The sequence below is a fragment of the Sarcophilus harrisii genome, chromosome 1 (assembly GCF_902635505.1).
Source record: "Sarcophilus harrisii chromosome 1, mSarHar1.11, whole genome shotgun sequence".
NCBI lineage: Eukaryota > Metazoa > Chordata > Mammalia > Dasyuromorphia > Dasyuridae > Sarcophilus > Sarcophilus harrisii.
In genome coordinates this window covers 299,161,855-299,181,739 of record NC_045426.1, presented here as the reverse complement: position 1 = coordinate 299,181,739, position 19,885 = coordinate 299,161,855, and the positions used below count along the sequence as shown (strand labels likewise).

Sequence of the window (19,885 nt, the reverse complement as noted above, 5' to 3'; positions counted from 1 at the left end):
TAATATGTATGTATATATAGTTATATATTATGTATATGTATGCATATACATTTATTTATGTATGTGCATATATGTATGTGTATGTGTATATATGTATCTATATATAAAAATAAAATCAAGTCCAGCCTTCTACCTAACACTATCAAATTTCACAAACCCCAGAAGAATAGGACACTCAATTCAAGATATTAGGCAGAGTACTAAGGCCTAATTCCTTTCACATATCAGGTAGTTAATAAAGGTTTATTTCATTGAAGTGACTTCACAGCAGACAGCTATAATAATGCTCTTCTTCTCTATTCTCTTTTTCTTAAAAGTGTAAAAAAAAATCATAACACCACACACCTCTGTGGTGTAAAGGGAGCAAAAAGGGTTTTAAGTTCTTTGGTATAGGTTCTAGTCCTATTGTCCTAGAAATAAGGGGGCTTGCACCCCTATTTTTTTATCCTATCAAGATAATTCTTTTGTCATGATGTTTTCCAGTCTAGTTCAGTTTACAATTCTTGTTTTCCCTCTTGTCTAATGTATTTAATTAGGGACTTTGGGTAGGATCTATATAGAAGTATCACATAATTTGAAACAGGCAGGGAGGAAAAAAAATAATCAGGATTTGATAAAACAAAAACAAATCTGTCTCAAACAATAAGATATTCTCAATCTTTCAGGTATGTTGATAAGCTGACTTAATGGGCCGGTTTCTGCCAACGCTAGAAGTTGCTTTTTTGGTAGTTCAAGGTAGAGTGAAGAGAAAAGAGGAAAAAGGTGTGGGGGGGCGGGGAGAGAAATAAGCAATATCTCAGTGGGTCAACAGCACCTTAGAATCAAGTTTCTGAGTTTACTGACAGAAAAGGTACAGTTGCCAGAAATGAGGTTAGACAAGGACATACTAAAGCAATCTGTTTAGGTTATCAAATCTTGAAAGGGAGTAGTCAAAAGTAAATGATTAAAAAAAAAGAATCGAAAAGGTTCAGAAAGGAGGAAATAGGGAAGGTGTGGAGTCAGGAAACAAGCGGGCAGGTGTAGGTTACTACAGCTTGAATGAGAATGGCCAAAGGAGAGTGATTAAGAAAAGAAAGCAAGAAACTGCGGAAATGGAAAAAATCGCCAGAAACGGAGTACAGGCATGACCTTGACAGGTCTGAAGGAGAGAGAAAGGTAAAGGACAAAAGGGTAGGTAGAAGGAGTGGGGTGCAAATCAGGAAAAGATCGAGATTTTGGCTGCCAGAGGTAGGGAAATGGCAAAGTTTGAAAGGGCAACTAGTCCAGAAGTCGGAGAAGTCAGAGAAAGGGGGCAAGGTCTAACCTAAGCTGGATGTGTCTGGGGCAGCCCTGATAGGAGTGAGCTGACCTAGGGAGGCAGGTCTAATAGGGGACAAATCCGGCATACAACAATAAAAGCCTGCCGAGGGAGACAGATCTAACTGAAGGTAGCTGCCAAGGAGCCGAAAGACCAGAGGAAATCCTGACTGTGGCTAGCGGTGGTGCCCGAGGGTGCCTGAGAGTACGGTTGCAGGTCCCTCTTCCCGCCCACACCGGCGTCTCCACCCCAGGCTCTGTCACGCAGCTCCGGGCTGAGCGGAGGGAAGCGCACCAACAGCCAGTGGGATCGGGCTGGGGGCCGAGCGAGGCCGGCGATGTGGGGTTGGTGGCGGATAGTGCCGCGGATAGCCCAGCGCTACCCGTGGCCCACCAACGTCCTGCTCTACGGGACTCTGTACTCCTCCGGGGACGCGCTGCAGCAGCTACTGCGGAGATGCGAGCCCGACTGGCAGCAGACGCGGCACGTGGCCACCGTGGCCATCGTCTTCCACGCGAATTTCAACTACGTATGGCTGCAGTTCCTGGAGCGCGCGCTGCCGGGCCGCACGCCGCGCGCGGTGCTGAGCAAGGTGCTGTGTGACCAACTGTTGGGCGGGCCCATCGCGCTGAGCGCCTTCTACACCGGTGAGGGCCGATCGGGGCGGGACGGGCTGGGCCGGGAGCGAAGCGGGCGCGGGGCGGCGCGGCGCGGTGGGGGCTGCAAGACCTGACTTGCGGGAGGCGGCTCCCACGGGGCATCCCGGCGCCCGCCGCCGTGACCCAGCGGACCTTGTTTGCAGGAGATTTTTCGCAGCGCAGCCGGCTGCTTTCCTTAGGAAACCGGACACAAAATGTCACACGCACGCACGCACGCACGCACACCTTTGTGCTTAATGGTGCCTGCCCCAAAACAAAGCGAAATCTCATTTTATTTCGGGCAGTGATTGTAAAAAAAAAAAAAAAACCCGGGAAGCACATTGCATACACACAACACATACCCCTCCACACGCACAAATAAACCACACACTCAGCTTGGCAGAGTATGGCCGACACACACAGCTCTATATGCTTATGCACACTTGCTGTGTTTCTACTTGAAAATGTAGTGCCTTCCATCCTGCTTTCAGAAAGGGATGGCAAAATATAAAACAAAAGATTTCATTCATATAAACGCAGCCGTGGACATGCATATACATACATGAACGTACACATAAGCACACAACCCGTTTCTTTGTGAATGGCATCCAAAATTGTAGGGAGCAGTTGCAGAAAATAGGGAAACAAAAAATTTTTCACAACGTTCACACGTATGTGCATGAATAGACACAATCTATTCGTGGTGTTCTCTCACTGAAAAATGTAGCCACCTCTCTGGTTCTGACATTGACACTGTGGTAGTGGTTGCTGGACACAAATCCCACATTTGGTGATGAATGTCTGCATACTTAGCCACCTCCTTTCTGACTCTCTGGGTTCACCCGGAATTGCAGAAAACGGAAAACCCGTTTAATATACAGGCGTGGATACACCCAGCCAGTATGCATGCACAAAGACGCAGGATTTTACTGTTCTCAGCAGCACCCTTCGTGAACTCCCTTCTTCCTAGTACGATTTCATACTAAGTAGTTGCAAAATGTGGGTCACAAGTTGGCCCCACATGCAATGCTTTGTCTTGAAGGGAAGGGATTATTATCCTCCCTGATTGTTGACTGGCAGTTGAACCACAAACAAAGGAATCCAAACAAAAATGAGAAAACCTGAGCCTCGTAATTGGAAAGCTCAGAGACTAAAAAGACTAAAAAAGCACGGGGAGTATCAAAATGCAAGAAATAGGACATTTGAGATGGTCTTCATGTTTTTTTGGCTAAATTGTCATTTAAAGGGAAAAAAACGTTTCTCGGGAGTCTTGATTTTGTCTTAACATATCTAGAATAAGAAATTTGTCCCCAGTTAACCTAAAAGCATGCTGTTGGAATTGAATTATTGTCCTTGATAATATGGAGAATCTGGCTTTTTCAGATTGTGAAAGAATTTGGTTTGTAAAGAATTTGTTAAAAGGCAACGTTGATTATTGGCTTTTAAACTGTTTTTAATACTTATAATGCAACTCCTTTTTAAAGTCAAAGTACTTTTCTTTTTGACAAGAGGATATTGATCATGTCCACTGTGGGGAGAAGTGGGTAGCTTTTGTTTCTTACTCATTGATATTGCTCAGCCTCTTCAATCGTGTCCCATTTTTCATGACCCTATTTTGGAGGAAAGTGGGTCTTCCTGACTTCAGACCTGGCTTTTTTGTCCACTGTCAACTCCAACTGCCCTTCTTACATATGGGCACTAGGTGGCACCTTAGTGCACAGAGTGTCCAGCCTAGAGTCAGAAAGACTCATTTTCTGGAGTTCAAATCTAGCCTCAGACATTTGCTAGCTTTGTTAGATTAGTTAATGCTCTTTATCTCAGTTTCTTCATTTGTAAAGCAAGTCGGAAAAGGAGATGGCAAACTACTCCAGCATTTTTGCCAAGAAAATCCCACATAGACTAACTGGATATGACTAAGCAACAAAAAGTGTACAATAGGATAAAATCTATATTAGGTCTTTTAAAATTCTTGTTTGCATTTTTATAAATAGGCATGAGTATACTTCAGGGAAAAGAAGATACGTTTTTGGACCTGAGACAGAAATTCTGGAATACTTATAAGGTAAGTACAAACTAGGTCTTACTTGACTTAGCATTGGAACATTGGGTCTGATCATGTCACTCATTAATTTCAACATATAAAATTAAACTTCTTAACTTGGCATTCAAGGCCATCTGACAGAGTCTGGCCCTGTCATTTGTTTCCAGCTTTATTTTTTACTTCCTTTCACTATCTCCAAGTTATAATACAAATTCTGGCCTTCTAAACATTTCTTGCACTTTTCCCCACCCCCAAATTTTTGCCTGTATACTGTTCACTATGCTTGTAATGCTTTCCCTCCCATCTTTTTTTAGGTTGAAATAATGCTCGTGGTAGTGCAACTTATAATACAACTACCTGGCTTTTAAAACCCAACTCAAATGCGACCTACTTCATCAGTAATAATCTTCTCCCACTAAACGTTTTGCACTCCCACTTTGTTTTGCAAGATCTTTTAAGGACAGTTGTCATGCATTATGCATTATTTTATTATATAATTTATGCATATATATGTTTGTATATGTGTATTCTCTGGTAGACCCTAAGTAAGCTCCATGAAGGCAAGAACTGTATCTTACATAGCCCAGGTCTGCATATATCTTTGAAAAGGGTAATAATTTAATAAATGTTTGTCAAGTTGATGAATCAACTTGTTAAACTGGCTATTTTTGTTTGTTTGTGAGACATCAGGATTAACTGGCTTGCCCAGGGTCACACAATTAATAAGTATTAAGGGTCTGAGGCTGAATTTGAACTCAGATCCTTCTGACTCCAGGGCTACTACTCTATCTACTGCACAACTTAGCTACCCCTGCTATGGTTTTAAAGTAAAATTTAATTTGTATATTACTTAATATAATGCTTTATTGAAATTCAGTTAAACTAGGTCATTGATCCCCATAGGCTAGGGATTCTTTGCAGTTTCCAGAACCTACCAGGTCAAAAGTATTCTCTTACATAAATAATTAAGGATCAAATAATATAATATTTGTAAAGTGCTTAACACAGTGCCTGACACATAGTGGATATAGTCTAATAAATGCTTATTTTCTCCCACTCTCTCATAATAATACTGAGATATTTTAATGTCTAATATGGTAAGTATTAATAGATATAACTCACATAAAAGATCTTTGGAGTCCTTAATAATTTCTAAGTGTATAAAGGAGTCCTGAGACCAAATAGTTTAAGAAATTGTACTAAAATATCACTTTGTTCGTATCACACAGCCAATACCTACTCCCCCCTTTTTAAATAATAACTTTTATTTTTAAGATACATGCAAAGATAGTTTTCAACATTAACTCTTGTAAAACCTTGTGTTCCAAATTTTTCTTCCTCTCTTCTCCCTACCTCCTTTCCTAAACAGCAAGTAATTCAATATAGATTTAACATGTCCCATTCTTCTGAATGTATTTCCACATCACGCTGCACAAGAAAAATCAGATCAAAAAGGGAAAAAAGGAGAAAAAAGGCAAGCAAGCAAACAACAAAAAAGGTGAAAATGTTGTGATCTACATTCAGTCCCCATAGATCTCTTTCTGGATACAGATAGCTCTTGTCATCACAAATACTTTAGAATTAGCTTGAATCATCTCATTGTTGAAAAGAGCCCAGTCCATCAACCTATTCCCCCCCCCCCTTTTTTAATCAATATAATACAATATAAATGTAGAATTTGATCAGAAAACTTTAATTCAAAGCCAGTTTTACTACTTAATATCCATATGACCTTAAGTAAATCAAAATCTCTCTGACCTTAGTTTACTTATTTCTAAAATGAGAAGTTGGAATCGATAGGTTACTTCCAACCTATACTCATGAAAATAAAGGGGAGAGGATGCTGAGAAATAAGACTTTCTTGACCATGAGGCAGAGGGGGGAAGGATACTCCAGTATTTTAATCACAGTCCTAGCAATGATTTCTAACTTGGTTATCTTATCTTTTTACCATTGACCACAGTTTATTTAGAATTGAAGGCCAAGAAAGTAATTGGAAAACTATAATAATGCTGAATTGTGAGTGAATGAGTTAGTACAACCATTCCCATAATCACAGCCAATGTTCCCAGGTGTACAATTGTTAAGGCAAGATTTCTCTTAAGTCCCCATGAAAGAAACCATTCTCTGTATTAACAAAGATAATTGCAGTTAAGGATTATATAACCCAGGGTTTTCCTTAGGGGGTGGCAAACAAACTAGACTATGTATGTTGCCATCCCTGTAATTTCTTCATAGGACAGAATCTGGTTTCTCCAGATTTAAATCTTATACCATTTTGTCACTGTGGTTTGGAAGGTATTTTGAGTGCTCAAATATCAGAGCTTCTAGTTTGATTTGGCAGACCTTATCCAGAAAGATGGAGAGACTTCACTTGCTGATAGATTATAATTTAGGAAACCACTATGCCTCCCATTTAAGGCAGCCTCACTAAATCTGAAAAGGATCATCACCAGAGAGTTGGCCACTGAGTAATACTATTTTTATTTATTTGACTACAGCATCAAAATAAAATAGCTTCTAAAACACTAGATGTTAAAGTCAGTAGTGATGGGAAAAGTATCAGCATTGATGAAATCATGGATCCTTGGAATATTAAAGAAGAAATTGGATCCAAATAAATACTCAAGAGTAGCCTCCTTTAGTAAAAATAAGAATGTAAAGATTAGGAAGAATTGTTATTAGGTAAAAGAAGTGGGCAGTGGAAAGATGTCCCAGAAGGGCATTATGTATTCTGAGAAGGGTGTATTGAAGGGGAAAAGGAAATCTGTTTTGCGAGGTGGCCAACTTCAGCTAGGTGGAAGTGAGAATTAGGTCATGATTTATGATTATTTAAGTATCTTAGCTTTTTTTTTAGTCCTACATGGTAGTAGAATATTTTAGAGACCCCTTCTTCATCTCTTCCTTCACATATTTGCCTATTACCTAATAACCCCCTGATCTTCACAGCAATGTTGGGCAGAAGATAAACAGTTTAAAATAGAAGTGAAAATAATCAACAACTCTATTAAAAGAAACACAGGTTTAAACCACTCTGAGGTTTTACCCCATGATCAAGCATAAGAGCATAAAAGATGACAAAATATGGAAATAACTAATGTTGGAGGAGATTTAGAAAGACTAACACAATAAAAATTCTTGATGGTATTGTGAATTGGTCAACCATTCTGGAAATCAGCTTTGAATAGGTAAAACAAGTTAGAAAAGTTCACATCCTTTGATTCAGTGATCTCCTTACTGGACATATAAATCAAACACAATTTTTTTTTACATGCAGATGTGTGTGTGTGTGTGTGTGTCTGTCTGTCTGTCTTTGTGTATATATATATATATATGTGTGTGTGTGTGTGTGTATATATATATATATATATATAGCAAAACATTTTGTGATTGCAAAAAGTTGGGAAAAGAATGGGTATCTTTTGATAGACAAATCACTGAAAAAATTTTGGCAAATGAGTATTATGGAATACTGTGTATCTTCAGAAATTACTAATATGAGGATGTCATAGAAACATAGAAAGAAATGAATTAAATAAGCACAATCCAACACTGACTCCACAAGTACCACTACTAGATAATACTGCCCAGAGGTTAAGAGAAAAAGAATGCACATGCACAAAAATATGTAAAATAGCAATTTTTGTTATGGTAAAGAAACTAAAGGAGTACCCATCAGTGGGAGATGATTGAACAAATTGTTGCATACAAATCTAATCGAATATTATTGCAATGACCAGAGGATCATGGCAAAGCATGCTACTTACCATCTGACTGAGGGTGATACACTAGATCAGGGGTTCTTAACCTTTTATGTCATGTTCTCTTGGAAAGTCTAGTTGAACTTACAGATCTCTTATTAAAGTAATGTTTTTAAATATACAAAATAATATAGGCTTGCAAAGGAAGCCAATTAAATTGAAATATATTTATCACATTTTGTCCTTTTTAAAAAAGTTCTTAGATTTAACTTTTTTGGGGGGGAGATTTAACTTTTAAAGAACAGAATGTTATATTCACGTTTTAAAAAAAAATTAAATTGCATTTATTTCTCATTTTCAAATCACTCCCCCCCCCAAAGGAAAAAAAAAACCCACCTTTAACAAGTAAGTTTAATCAAGAAAAACAAAATACCATTATTGGCCATATCCAAAAGTGTGATATGTCTTACTCTGCATATTAATCTATAATCTATCTGTCAAGAATTGGATAGCACTCTTCATCATTCATCCCTTGAAATCAGTTATGTGCATTATCAGTTGTGACCAATGTATGGATTTATTTTGGTTGGCTGTACTTGTTTATTGCAAAGGAAGGTTTAAAAATTGAGGAAAGGGGAATGATAAGGATGAAAAGAAAAAAATGCCAATGAAACTATTTATATATACATACATATCACTCTTTTTCTGTTCTTCATATATGGAAGTATTCATGTTTGTTAATGTTATTCAAGTTCAGAATAACAAAAAAAATATTAAAAACAAACAGAACTAGAATGATATATACAAATAGAATTAAAACAACACTAAAAGGCAACCAAATTCAGATTAGTTATATGACCAATATTGGTTCCAGGTAACCGTTGAAACACAAGTCCTTCTTTTTAGTAGAGAGAAGAGAAACTGCCAGTTCAAAGTGTTTCATTTATGGGTGCTGTGACAGTCAGGTTTTGTGGAAGTGTGTCAGAAGATGGATTAACAAAAATAGATTATCAGGAAATAACTGGAATATAAAAATACAAGACATAAATAAAAGTTTTAAAAATGGATACATTTTGTTTCAATAGAATAGACCCTTTCTAATAAACACCTAAACAACCTTCCTTAAAAAAATCCTTCAGTGGGAAAAAAAAATAGTGATTGTTAACAGAAAGTAGGACTCTACCCTTTATTTCTGACAATTTATTGACTGTTTATATTCCTGGGGTTTTGTTGCTTCCCCATGTTGATTTTATTTACGTTGTTTCAGTTGCTATATATATTGTCTGGGCCTTGTATCATTTTTTTACATTGTTTCTTCGAATATGTTATATTTGCACAAATATATTCTACACTTCAGCTATTCCTTTGTAGTTGTGTATGTGGTTTTTCCCTCCTATTTTTTCCAGCTCTCTACTGAAAAGAGAGCCTTCCAAGATCTGTTCTTTGGAACCAAGATTGGTCCTGTAATTAATCTGGATGTGGTTATCTTTTAGTGTTGTTTACATTGTTGTTGTTATTATGAAAATGGTCCTGATTCTGTTTTATTTTTTGATAACTTAAAACTTATATGAACATTTTTATATGTAGCAAGGTTTAGGGGACTGACACATTTGACCTCTTATCATCTACCATGTGATATGTTTCCATATTTCATCTTGCCATCATTAGAGCTAGAATGAAGTTAAGGTATGTTTTGACATTTCTTAATAAACTTTCAGCCCCTTTCCTATTGGCTTAATCTTCTACCAGTTCATTAAATATTATTTACTGAATAAACTAGAGAAACAGCCACCCTCAATAGCAGTTACTCATGTATCTCTATATATTAAATCTCTTAATCTGCTATAAATAATAAATAAATAATTAGTATAAATTATAAATAATAAGGTTACAAAATATATAATTCATTAATAAATGAAATTAATATTAAAAGTAATATATAATTGTTTGCAATATTTTGTCCCTATTAAAGATCATAGCTGTCATTATAATAACAGATGATGAGTTGTTTTTTTTTTTTTTTACTTCTGGAGACACAATTCCAACATTTGAAATATCTATTGAAGTCTCTCAAGAATGTTCTTAATATTTCTCCTAATTATGAGTTCATTTCAGCCTCTTCGGAAATAAATCATGCTAGCCCTTTTTCTTTCTCTTCTATTCACAAATAATGTCTCTGAAGCATACTCCATAAACTACCAATTTCTTACACATCCTTCATATTTTTTCACAAAATAATAGAATAATTCTCACAAGAAGTTTCTCTTCACCTCTCTCTTTCAAAGAAAAACACATTTTCTTTGACTAAATAGGGAGAAGTACCTTATAGAATGATGGTACAATTATCATTTGAAACTGGAAGTCTAAACTGTTCCACCTTCCATTTGACTCTTAAAAACAGTAATAATATCTATCGTCTCTGAGGAATCTAATGAAATGTAATTACATTTACTTATTTTCCTCTTGGGGGATAATTTTAAAATTTTAAACTTAAATACAAAATTAGAAAAGATCATAAGAGAGGGATCAATATAAACTAATATATTTCTATTTCAGGAAAACCTATATAATAAACACTACATATAATTTTCAAAGCTGCCCAGCTTGTTTTTGCTTCTTTGTTGGTTTTCTTTTATTCTCTGTTGGGTACTTTTTACTTTTTTTTTTAATCTTCCCTCCCCTTACCACCCTAAATAAGACTATAATTAAGTATATATATACTTATGTATATATGCTTAATTATAGCATATATATAAATGTATATATACACATACACACATATATAAATATACATACATATACATAAATACCTACATTAACATATGCACACATGCTGTCATACATATATATGTAATACTGTATTATGCTGATTTCCACTTGTCATCTGTTTCTTTGAAGGTGGATAGCATCTTCCTTCATAAGTCTAAGTCTTTCCATATTTTTTTAATTCAGCCAGCTTATCATTTCCTATATTACAGTAATATTCTAACCCAATCACATCCTGAGAGACTGACTTATGAATCTTTTCTTGCAGATAACCTCCTTGAAAGATCAAATTATTAAATGGTTCACACCTTTTAATTAAAGAGTTCCAATAATATATCTTTTTTTTTTTTTTTTTTGGCTGAGGTAATTGGGGTTAAGTGACTTGCCCAGGGTCACACAGCTAAGAAGTGTTAAGTATCAGAGACAGATTTGAACTCAGGGTTGACTTCAGGGTGGGTGCTCTATCCACTGTGCCACCTAGCTGTCCCTAATAGTGTATCTTTAATCTTTAAATACTTAAGACACATTTTTTAAAAAGGCAAGTTCTTAATAGGTAAACTTTTAAGAAAGACACAACTGAAGTTTATTAAAAAGATATATATGAAATATATTGGAATCCACTAAGAAGATAGGTAAACAATATATTTTGATTATTAATATAATATCAGCTTATTCTTAGAGCATTATATTTATATCAAAGAATTATTTGATACAGAATGGCAGTTCCTTTTGTTTCCAGAATATTTTCCTGTGAGTTTTTGAATCAGTTGAACTGTGTGATATTATAGTGTAATGTCACAATATCTACTTTTCTGTATATTTAAGAAATGTTTTCTTGTTGACCCTGGTTAACATTCTGTTCTCAAAGTATGAGTATGACTAACAAAATTTAATGTTTTCTACTATGATTATTTCATTCTCTAATTAAATGAGTGAGATCTAATTTGAACAGCTTAGCCTAAATCCAGTATCACATGACTAGACTGCCATGCACTTCTCAGCCTTTTGTAAATTGAGCACTGAAATTAATCCATTTAGTTGAAAAGCATAGTAATAAAATTCTCCTTTGTTACAGACTGGTCTCATGTACTGGCCTTTTGTGCAGGTGAGTTTCAAACCTACTTTCTATGCTTACTTTTTAGTATAGTTTATATAGAGCACCAAATAACAAAGTCTTTCTCTTTCTGCCACAGCTTACCAACTTCTGTTTTGTTCCCATTTACTTGAGAACAGCATATACGGGACTTTGTGGCTTTCTCTGGGCTGTCTTCCTTTGCTACTCCCAACAAAGTGGTGATGGAACATTGTGGTCAATTTTTGCATGGCTTAAGAAAAAGGAGGCCAGTGAAAATGAAAGGTCTCCAGAGAAATGATTGCTTTTAAATAAATTGTTCTAATGAACTGGGCAAAATTTATTTCCTAAGTTGCAGCGAGTTGAACCAAGGAAACAGTATGTTATTTAATAATTCTTATTTCTTAATATAGCACGTTTCATTGTAAAATATTATTGTATCATAGAGGAAAATAATTGACTATTAATAGCTTTGTATATTTTATTATGAAGATTTTTGTTTGAAAGAACAGAAGGGATAGGGTTATTGTCAATTTCATTAATATTTTAATTAATATCAAAAAGTTTCATTGCTTAATATATCACTTTTTACCATTCTTATGATTTGATTAAAAAGTATTATGAAAATTTATCTAAAGACTAGATTTCAGAAACTATTATTCAGAAACAGTGGGGATCTAATTAAAAGTTCTTATATTTATATTATATATATATAAAATTTATATTTATATATTTTTCCCTCCCTCCCCCCAATTCAAGCTGCTGAATTCTTATTTTACTCCTTTAAGATCATAGTCCTCTATGCCAAGAATGGCCTTACGTAAAGTCCTGTGTACACAGAACCCTAATAACCATAAAGATCAAATAATTTAGTTTTTCCCCAGAATACTATATATAATTTATAATTATGTTGAACTAAAGCAATACAAGATCTCAATCATCAAAGAAACATTATAATGTAGCTTTAATGTCAAATGTATTTTATTATGTTTCACTTCTTTGAAATCTGATCACTCTTGTTTTCAAATTTTAACTTCCACTTAAAATTTGAATATTCAGTTATAACCAGAATTTCCATTTTCCATTTCAAGTAGATGGAGGTTTTGATTTCCACATATATTTTACTAAGATAAAGCAAATGAAAATTTCAAGAATGTGTTGAATAAATTTTCCTTTTTTTTTCGTCAAGAAGAACTTATTTAGGGGTTTCAGTAAAAACATTTCAAATATAGATATTAAATTTATGTTTAAGAACATCAACAATTTCAAATAAATATGAATAATTTTGATGCATGTATTTTAAAATTACTCAAGGTTCATCTACATTTAAAGCTTATAGTTTACAAATTGTGTTTATATAATCAACCACCCAAAGATTAATCAAAATTCACATAAGAATGAAACCATAAACAATGAAGTATGGACACTGAATCTGAGGAAAATCTATTTTCCTTGTCTTTAGAAGTATAATTTGTGTCATCTAACCTACCTAAGTACTGTCTTTTTTTTTTAATTGTCAAAAAATTTAGTAGGTGTTAATATAATTTGTATTCTTAGGACAACAACAAGGTAATTCACAGATTATCTAATTCTGAAATTCCTTTCCAAATCGTGGCTTGTTCGTCATAATAGTTATTTCAAGTGTAAAGCTATTTTTTAGTATGAAATGAAAAAAAAGAGTATTTTCAAAGTGATGACTAATTGAGAAAAAATATAAATGTTTTTAAGTTTAGATTTTTAATTTTTTTATGGTAGAGGAACAGTATTTGCATTGCCTTGATTAAATGTTTGGGAACAGTTCTAGAATAAAACCTTTTTCTATACTGGCAAATTGAGCATAATATTCACAGAAATTTTAAAAGAATATAGATAGACCTTTCTTTACTAAAAGAGTGGATTAGTCATTAAAGCTTTATATTCTCCCGAATTTTTGCAAACAATATACTTGTTTCTAGTGTTATAACATGTTTATATTACAAGAAAAAGCTGAAGTTAATTTATTTAAGATAGTATGACTATCAATTTAATTTCATTTATCGAGGAACCTAGAAATGGGTAGACACTAATTTTTTCATTTAGTCTGGTGAAGCCAAGGGAATAATTTCTTCTGTGGTGGGCAGTTGTGATTAATCCATTAAGGCTAAAACTTCTGAAGGAATAAAAATGAAGAAAAGTTGAAGATTTGTAAATAGTAGAGTAGGGCATAAGTATTTTTATCAGACTAGCATTTCAAAATTTACATAGATCAGGGATTCTTAACCAGGGGTTCATGAGCTTTTTTTGGGGGGGGATTGTATTTTAACTGATTTATTTGGTAATCCTACATATTATATTTTATGCATTTAATAATATAATTCTGAGAAGGGTTCTATAGGTTTCACCCGACTGCTAAAGGGGTGGGGTCCATGATATGAAAAAATTAAGAAACCCTTAGTTTGACATTTTCTTTTTATCCCTCTTTCTTCTTCTATTTGTCTTTTTTCCTCTTTTCTACTTTCTTCTTTCTGCCCCCCCCCAGTTAATTAGATATAATATGGATTTGAAATATATTTGGAATTATTTTATTTACCAAATAAAGCTTTATTTTCTCTGTTCTTAATTTCAAAATTCAAAATTTAATCTCTGTTATGTGTATATCTTTTTAAAAGCCTAACTCTGCTGTTATTTTTCTTTACTAACTAATAAGACCTTCTAATAATTTTTTCTACATTTTAAAATTACTGTCCTGTTCCTGTTTCCTTCTCTCACAAAGTTCCTCAGATGTCCAGTGTCTTCTGATTGTCCATAGTTCGCTGCCTCATATTTTCTTTTTTTCTCACTGACTTGAAACTACCCCTTTCCTTAGTAAGGTTAATCTTAGATTAATCTAATTATGACAATTGTGACTAAGTAAAATGAATGATGTTGGAATATCTGTACAATCTCTAAAATCCTTCATACATCTAAATGTGTGATCCTATGTGTAGCAGAGGTGTTTTGGAACGAGTTCAAACCAATCTAGGAGAGTTGATTATTAAATTTTTAGTGTATTGACACATCAAATATTGGCAAATGCTACAAATTAGGGTTTGATTTATTGTTTTATTCATTGTCTAAATTTGAGAAAGTGATAGAGAAAATGTTAATAAAGCATATCAAACTTAAAACTCCTCCAAGGCAGAGATAATATACAATTCTTTTAAGCCACTGCTTAGTGCCTAGTACGGTTCTTGACAATTATTAAAAAACTAATTCTCTATCTCTTGACTGATTTCACTTGTCTCCTGTAGAGCTAAATGCCTAATATGAGGCTTAAGTATTGACTTCTCAGTATTAGAGATAAAGTGCCAGATTTGGTCATGAGTATAATATTTACCAGAACAGTGAAAGAGAACAATACAATTTTCAAAATATCTTGAATAAAAAATGTCACTATCTTTTGTAAATGCTAAGTTGATTGCATTTTAAGATTAAATTGTACATTTATAAAACTTGTAAATTAAATATCACATTTTATTATGTCTCCATGAAAAATAAATTTTAATCATAAATATGGCATCTGATTTGTGAAGTTATTATTTTATTTCCATTCTAAATGTTTTAGGAAATAGGGCAAAAGAATTGATTAAACTTCTATGACAAATGGAAATCTTTATTAATCCCCTTTATTTCAATCTGACATAGACTTATTCTTTTAGATTGGATTGCATCTATGATCTGATGTCATTAATATAAAGTTTTCCTTGTCTCATCACTTATCTTTATCACTTAATTCTTCATATATTGTCAAATCAAATCTTATGAGGTGATTCTAAATAACTTCTCAATATTATTCCTTGTGAAATAGAAAAATGGAAAACTACATTGCAAATGCAAATACATTGCCCGTGTTATAGTACTGAGTAGTGCATTTTCAACCTTGCCTACATTCTGATTCAGTCAGAATGCTGAGTCCAGCCAGTCTCCTAATGGCTGCCACTCAGTCACAGTTATTATACATTTGATATGTGCCAGAAACCATGCTAAGTGCTAGAAATACAAATAAGTTCAAATATAGCCCCCCAAACCTCAAGAAGCTTACATTCTAATATAGGAAGATAACAACACAGAAGGAAGCTGAAAATGGGAAGGGGGAGGGAAGAAGGTGAGGCAGGATGGAGAAATCCAGAATTCAAGTTGGAGAAAAGTGAAAAGAAAGCTGACTGGTCTGAGAGCCCTCTGTAAGTAGAAGATACGGGAGGAAGCCTCCTTCTCATCAGAGGAATGGCCTTCAAGGGACAGAGAGTACTTCAAGTTATGAAGTCCAGGACTGAAGTTTGGTTTCTAGTGAGATTTGGAGTGCAGCCTAGTAAGAAACAAAGAGATAAACATCTATTTGTATTTTAAGATGGGTAGTTTTTTGTTTTCTCCTGTAATTGTTTTAACTTCTTGTATGTGGAATGGAAAGAGCAATAATTTTGGGGTTAAATGACTTGGGTTTAAATCCAACCCCTAATGTTTATTAATGTGTAATCTTGAAACAACCTATTTTACTTTCCTGGCCTTCATTTTCCCAAAATGAGTGGTTAGACTAAATTGTCTCTGAGAGCCCTTCTAACTCTAAGTCTATGATTCTGTGTCTTGCCTGAATAGATTTCCTTAAGTATATTCAATGAAGGAATTGATTGTGTCTGTACAATGTAACATACATACATATGCCTTTATATAGTTATATGATTTTATGTATACATAGAGATATTTTATGTATATACATATACTTTTGTGTATATATGTATATTTTATATTTATAAAGATTTTGTGTATATATACACTTCTCTGTATATGTAAACATGTATAATTATGTATAAAGATACATATACTTTTGTATATGTATAAACATGCATGTTTTATGCATATCATATTTTATGCATATGTGTATACTTTGTGTATATAGAGATATATGTGCTTTTATAATATAAAGATAATGTATATTTTTGTATATTGCATATATATTGATTTTGTGTATATATGTTTATTCTTATTTAGAGAGATGTATATTTTTAAGTTTTATATGCATATTATGCTTTTATGTGTATATGTGTAGATTTTTATTATATATATTTATTTATATATTTAGACTGTACTTTTATGTATATATGTATATACTTTTATGTGTACATACATGTATATCTTTATTATATATTTGTTCAGGGATTTTTGTATTTTATATATATTGTATTATATACATACATATACATATGTATTTGTTCAATTATTTTAGTCAGTTTAACTCTCTGTAACCCCATTTGGGGTTTTTTTGGCAAAGATACTGAAGTAGTTTACTATTTCCTTTTCTAGCTCATTTCCTAGTGGAAGAAACTGAGGCAGACAAGCATTTAAATGATTTGTCTAGGGTCACATAACTAATAAGTGTCTGAGGCCAGATTTAAACTCAGGGAAATGAATCTCCCTGACTTCAGGCCCAGTATCATTTAACTGCACATGCATACACACGTGTTTTTGAATTACATGTATACCTATATTTTTATGTGTGTATATATAGAGATTTTATGCAAATATGTATAAATATATATAGAGAGAGATTTTCTATATATACTTTTATGTGGTTATAGGTATGTATAGTTTTATGTGTGTATGGATGTATATATCTCTATACACTCTCACATATGAATATATATTTTATTGTTGTTCAGTTATTTTAGTCATGTCTGACTTCATGACCCCATTTGGGATTTTCTTGGCAAAGATCCTGGAGGTTTGCACTTTCCTTCTCCAGCTTATTTTGCAGCTAAAGAAACTGAAGCAAACAGCATTTAAATGATTTGCCCAGGATCACAGAGCTAGCAAGTATTTGAGGTGAGACTTCGATTCAGCGAGAAGAGTCTTTCTGACTTCACATCCAGCACTCTATCCACTGTGCCACCAAGTTGCCCTTATAAATATATGTAATTTGTGTGTATATGTACATGCATTACATATCACACATGCACATACTACATATCAGCTTTATGCATATATTTTTATATAAGTACAATTCATGTGTATATAGATATGTATACATATATATGTATACAGATATAGAATAGATATGTTATATACATAAACATGTCTGATATATTTATATATCCATAGCTATATTTATATATGCATATACATGTGTAATTTTTCTAAAATTAGTTTGTCATTGGAACTATTGTGTTTGTTACATTTGCTCTTGAATCACACATTTTTCCCAAAATCTATAATTTAAGAAGATATGAACCAAGTGGAAGAAAATAAAATAAGATTTTTGTATTTCAGGTTTGTTAAATTTTTCTGTCATCCAATGTACAAATGTATCTTGGTCAAGGGTTGCATTTTAGAAAATAAAAGGGAAGTATGAGTTAGAGTGGAGATTGTTCTTGGTCATCTCATTTTCTCAATAACCAGGCTAAATTTCAGAATAAGACCTCATTGTTGGGAGGTTGAAAGGGGAGGTAGGGAAGAAAAATATGTGCTAATAAATTTTTTTTTTTACTGATTTTAGTTAATTTTTCTTTTTCTGTTAAAGGTAAATCAAGGCAAAATTAGCTTTTGTATAGATTGTGTGAAAGAACAGATGCTTTTAATAATATTCATAAAATTTGATAAAAGGGATATGAAGTCTTAATTTCATTCAGCTGAACAGTAGGCTGTAGACTTACAATGGAGAAATTATGTTCTGTCAAAAAAAAAATTTGCACATTGATGATACTCCATAATGATAAATACTAGTGAGATGAATTGAAATTCTCAGGCTTTTGACCAACTAAATGGTGGCATTGGTGTTAGAGAGCACTTAGCTGGGTGATATATGAATTTTTACGTAGGGTTTAGTAGCAAGAAATCGGGCAAATATGTTTTTTTCAACCCTAGGAAGAAATTACAAGGAGCAATATGGCATACACCTTTTGGATCATCTCTATGATCTAATATTACAGAAGAGAAAAATGGTATGTTATATATGTACATACAAACATATGTATATATGTGTGAATATATATTATAATATTACATATTATATATATAAATCATTTTATGTTTTGAATTTTGAATGAAAATTTAAGAGGATTATTTTTTCCATGGATATATAGAAAGAGGAAAGGATAACTCCTTAAAACTGAAATAAAACCATCCCAATTCTTTAGCCTTACTTTCTTTTTTTTTTCTTTTTTAAAAAGCTTTTTATTGTCAAAATATATGCACAGTTTTCTTTTTCATTTTCCAATTATATTCCTTGTTTTCTTGAATATTTCTTTTTTATATTTTTATAATGTTTTTTTTTCTTTTCTTTTTTTTTTTCTTTTTTTTTTTTTATTTAATAGCCTTTTATTTACAGGATATATACATGGGTAACTTTACAGGATCAACAATTGCCAAACCTCTTGTTCCAATTTTTCACCTCTTACCCCACCCCCACCCCCTCCCCTGGATGGCAGGATGACCAGTAGATGTTAAATATATTAAAATATAACTTAGATACACAATAAGTATACATGACCAAAACATTATTTTTCAGCCTTACTTTCAATAAGAAATTTTCTTTTAAAAAATTAATTCTAGGGGGCAAGTAGGTGGTGCAGTGGAAGGAGCACCAGCCAGCCCTGAAGTCAGGAGGACCTGAGTTCAAATTTGACCTCAGACACTTCATACTTCCTAGCTGTGTGACCCTAGACAAGTCACTTAACCCCAATTGCCTCAGGGAAAAAATTAATTCTATTGATATCTTTAGTTTTTTGTCAACTATATTTTCTACTGGAGAGGGATATCCCATGCAATAAAGAAAAAATTCATCAAAACTAAAATACTGAAAAAAAATCTGACATATGTACTGTTCTCTTTCTTACAATGTTAATTAGTTTCAATGACACATGTAGTTAAATGAAGTAACATTATGAGGGCACTAAATCCCATAGAAATGACACTATAAATAGATGGTTGAATGATATAAACAACATGGTTTTGTGCCTTCAGAATGCATTTTTTTGTTCATTCGTTTCAGTCATATCTAATTCTTATAATCCATTTGCAATTTTCTTGGCAAAGACACTGAAGTAGTTTACCATTTCTCTCTCTAGCTCATTTCTCAGATGAGGAAGCTGAGGCAAATAAGGTTAAGTGATTTGCCCAGGGTCACATAGCTTGTAAGTATCTGAAGTCAAATTTGAACCCAGATCTTCTTGACTCAAGACTCAGCATTATATCCCTTGTGTCATCTAGCTACCCTTGAAGTTTAGATTTCAATATGCTTAATAAAAGCTAGTGTGTATAACCCAACCTATTTCACAGAGGAGGGAACTAAGGCAAACAAGTTATCCAATATCACATAGCACCACATAGCTGCTTTTTATTGATTGTATTCCCAAATAATAT

The 19,885-nt window shown here is 33.4% G+C and overlaps 1 protein-coding gene across 1 annotated transcript; it reads left to right on the top strand.

The window, feature by feature from the left end:
• Nucleotides 1-788: 788 nt before the first annotated feature.
• On the top strand, nt 789-14,137 carry MPV17L (MPV17 mitochondrial inner membrane protein like). The gene is made up of 4 exons (XM_031944282.1): nt 789-1,944; nt 3,927-3,997; nt 11,519-11,548; nt 11,637-14,137. The coding sequence occupies exons 1-4, from the start codon at nt 1,635-1,637 to the stop codon at nt 11,814-11,816; spliced, it is 591 nt and encodes a 196-aa protein (XP_031800142.1). The 5' UTR covers nt 789-1,634; the 3' UTR covers nt 11,817-14,137.
• Nucleotides 14,138-19,885: the final 5,748 nt, after the last annotated feature.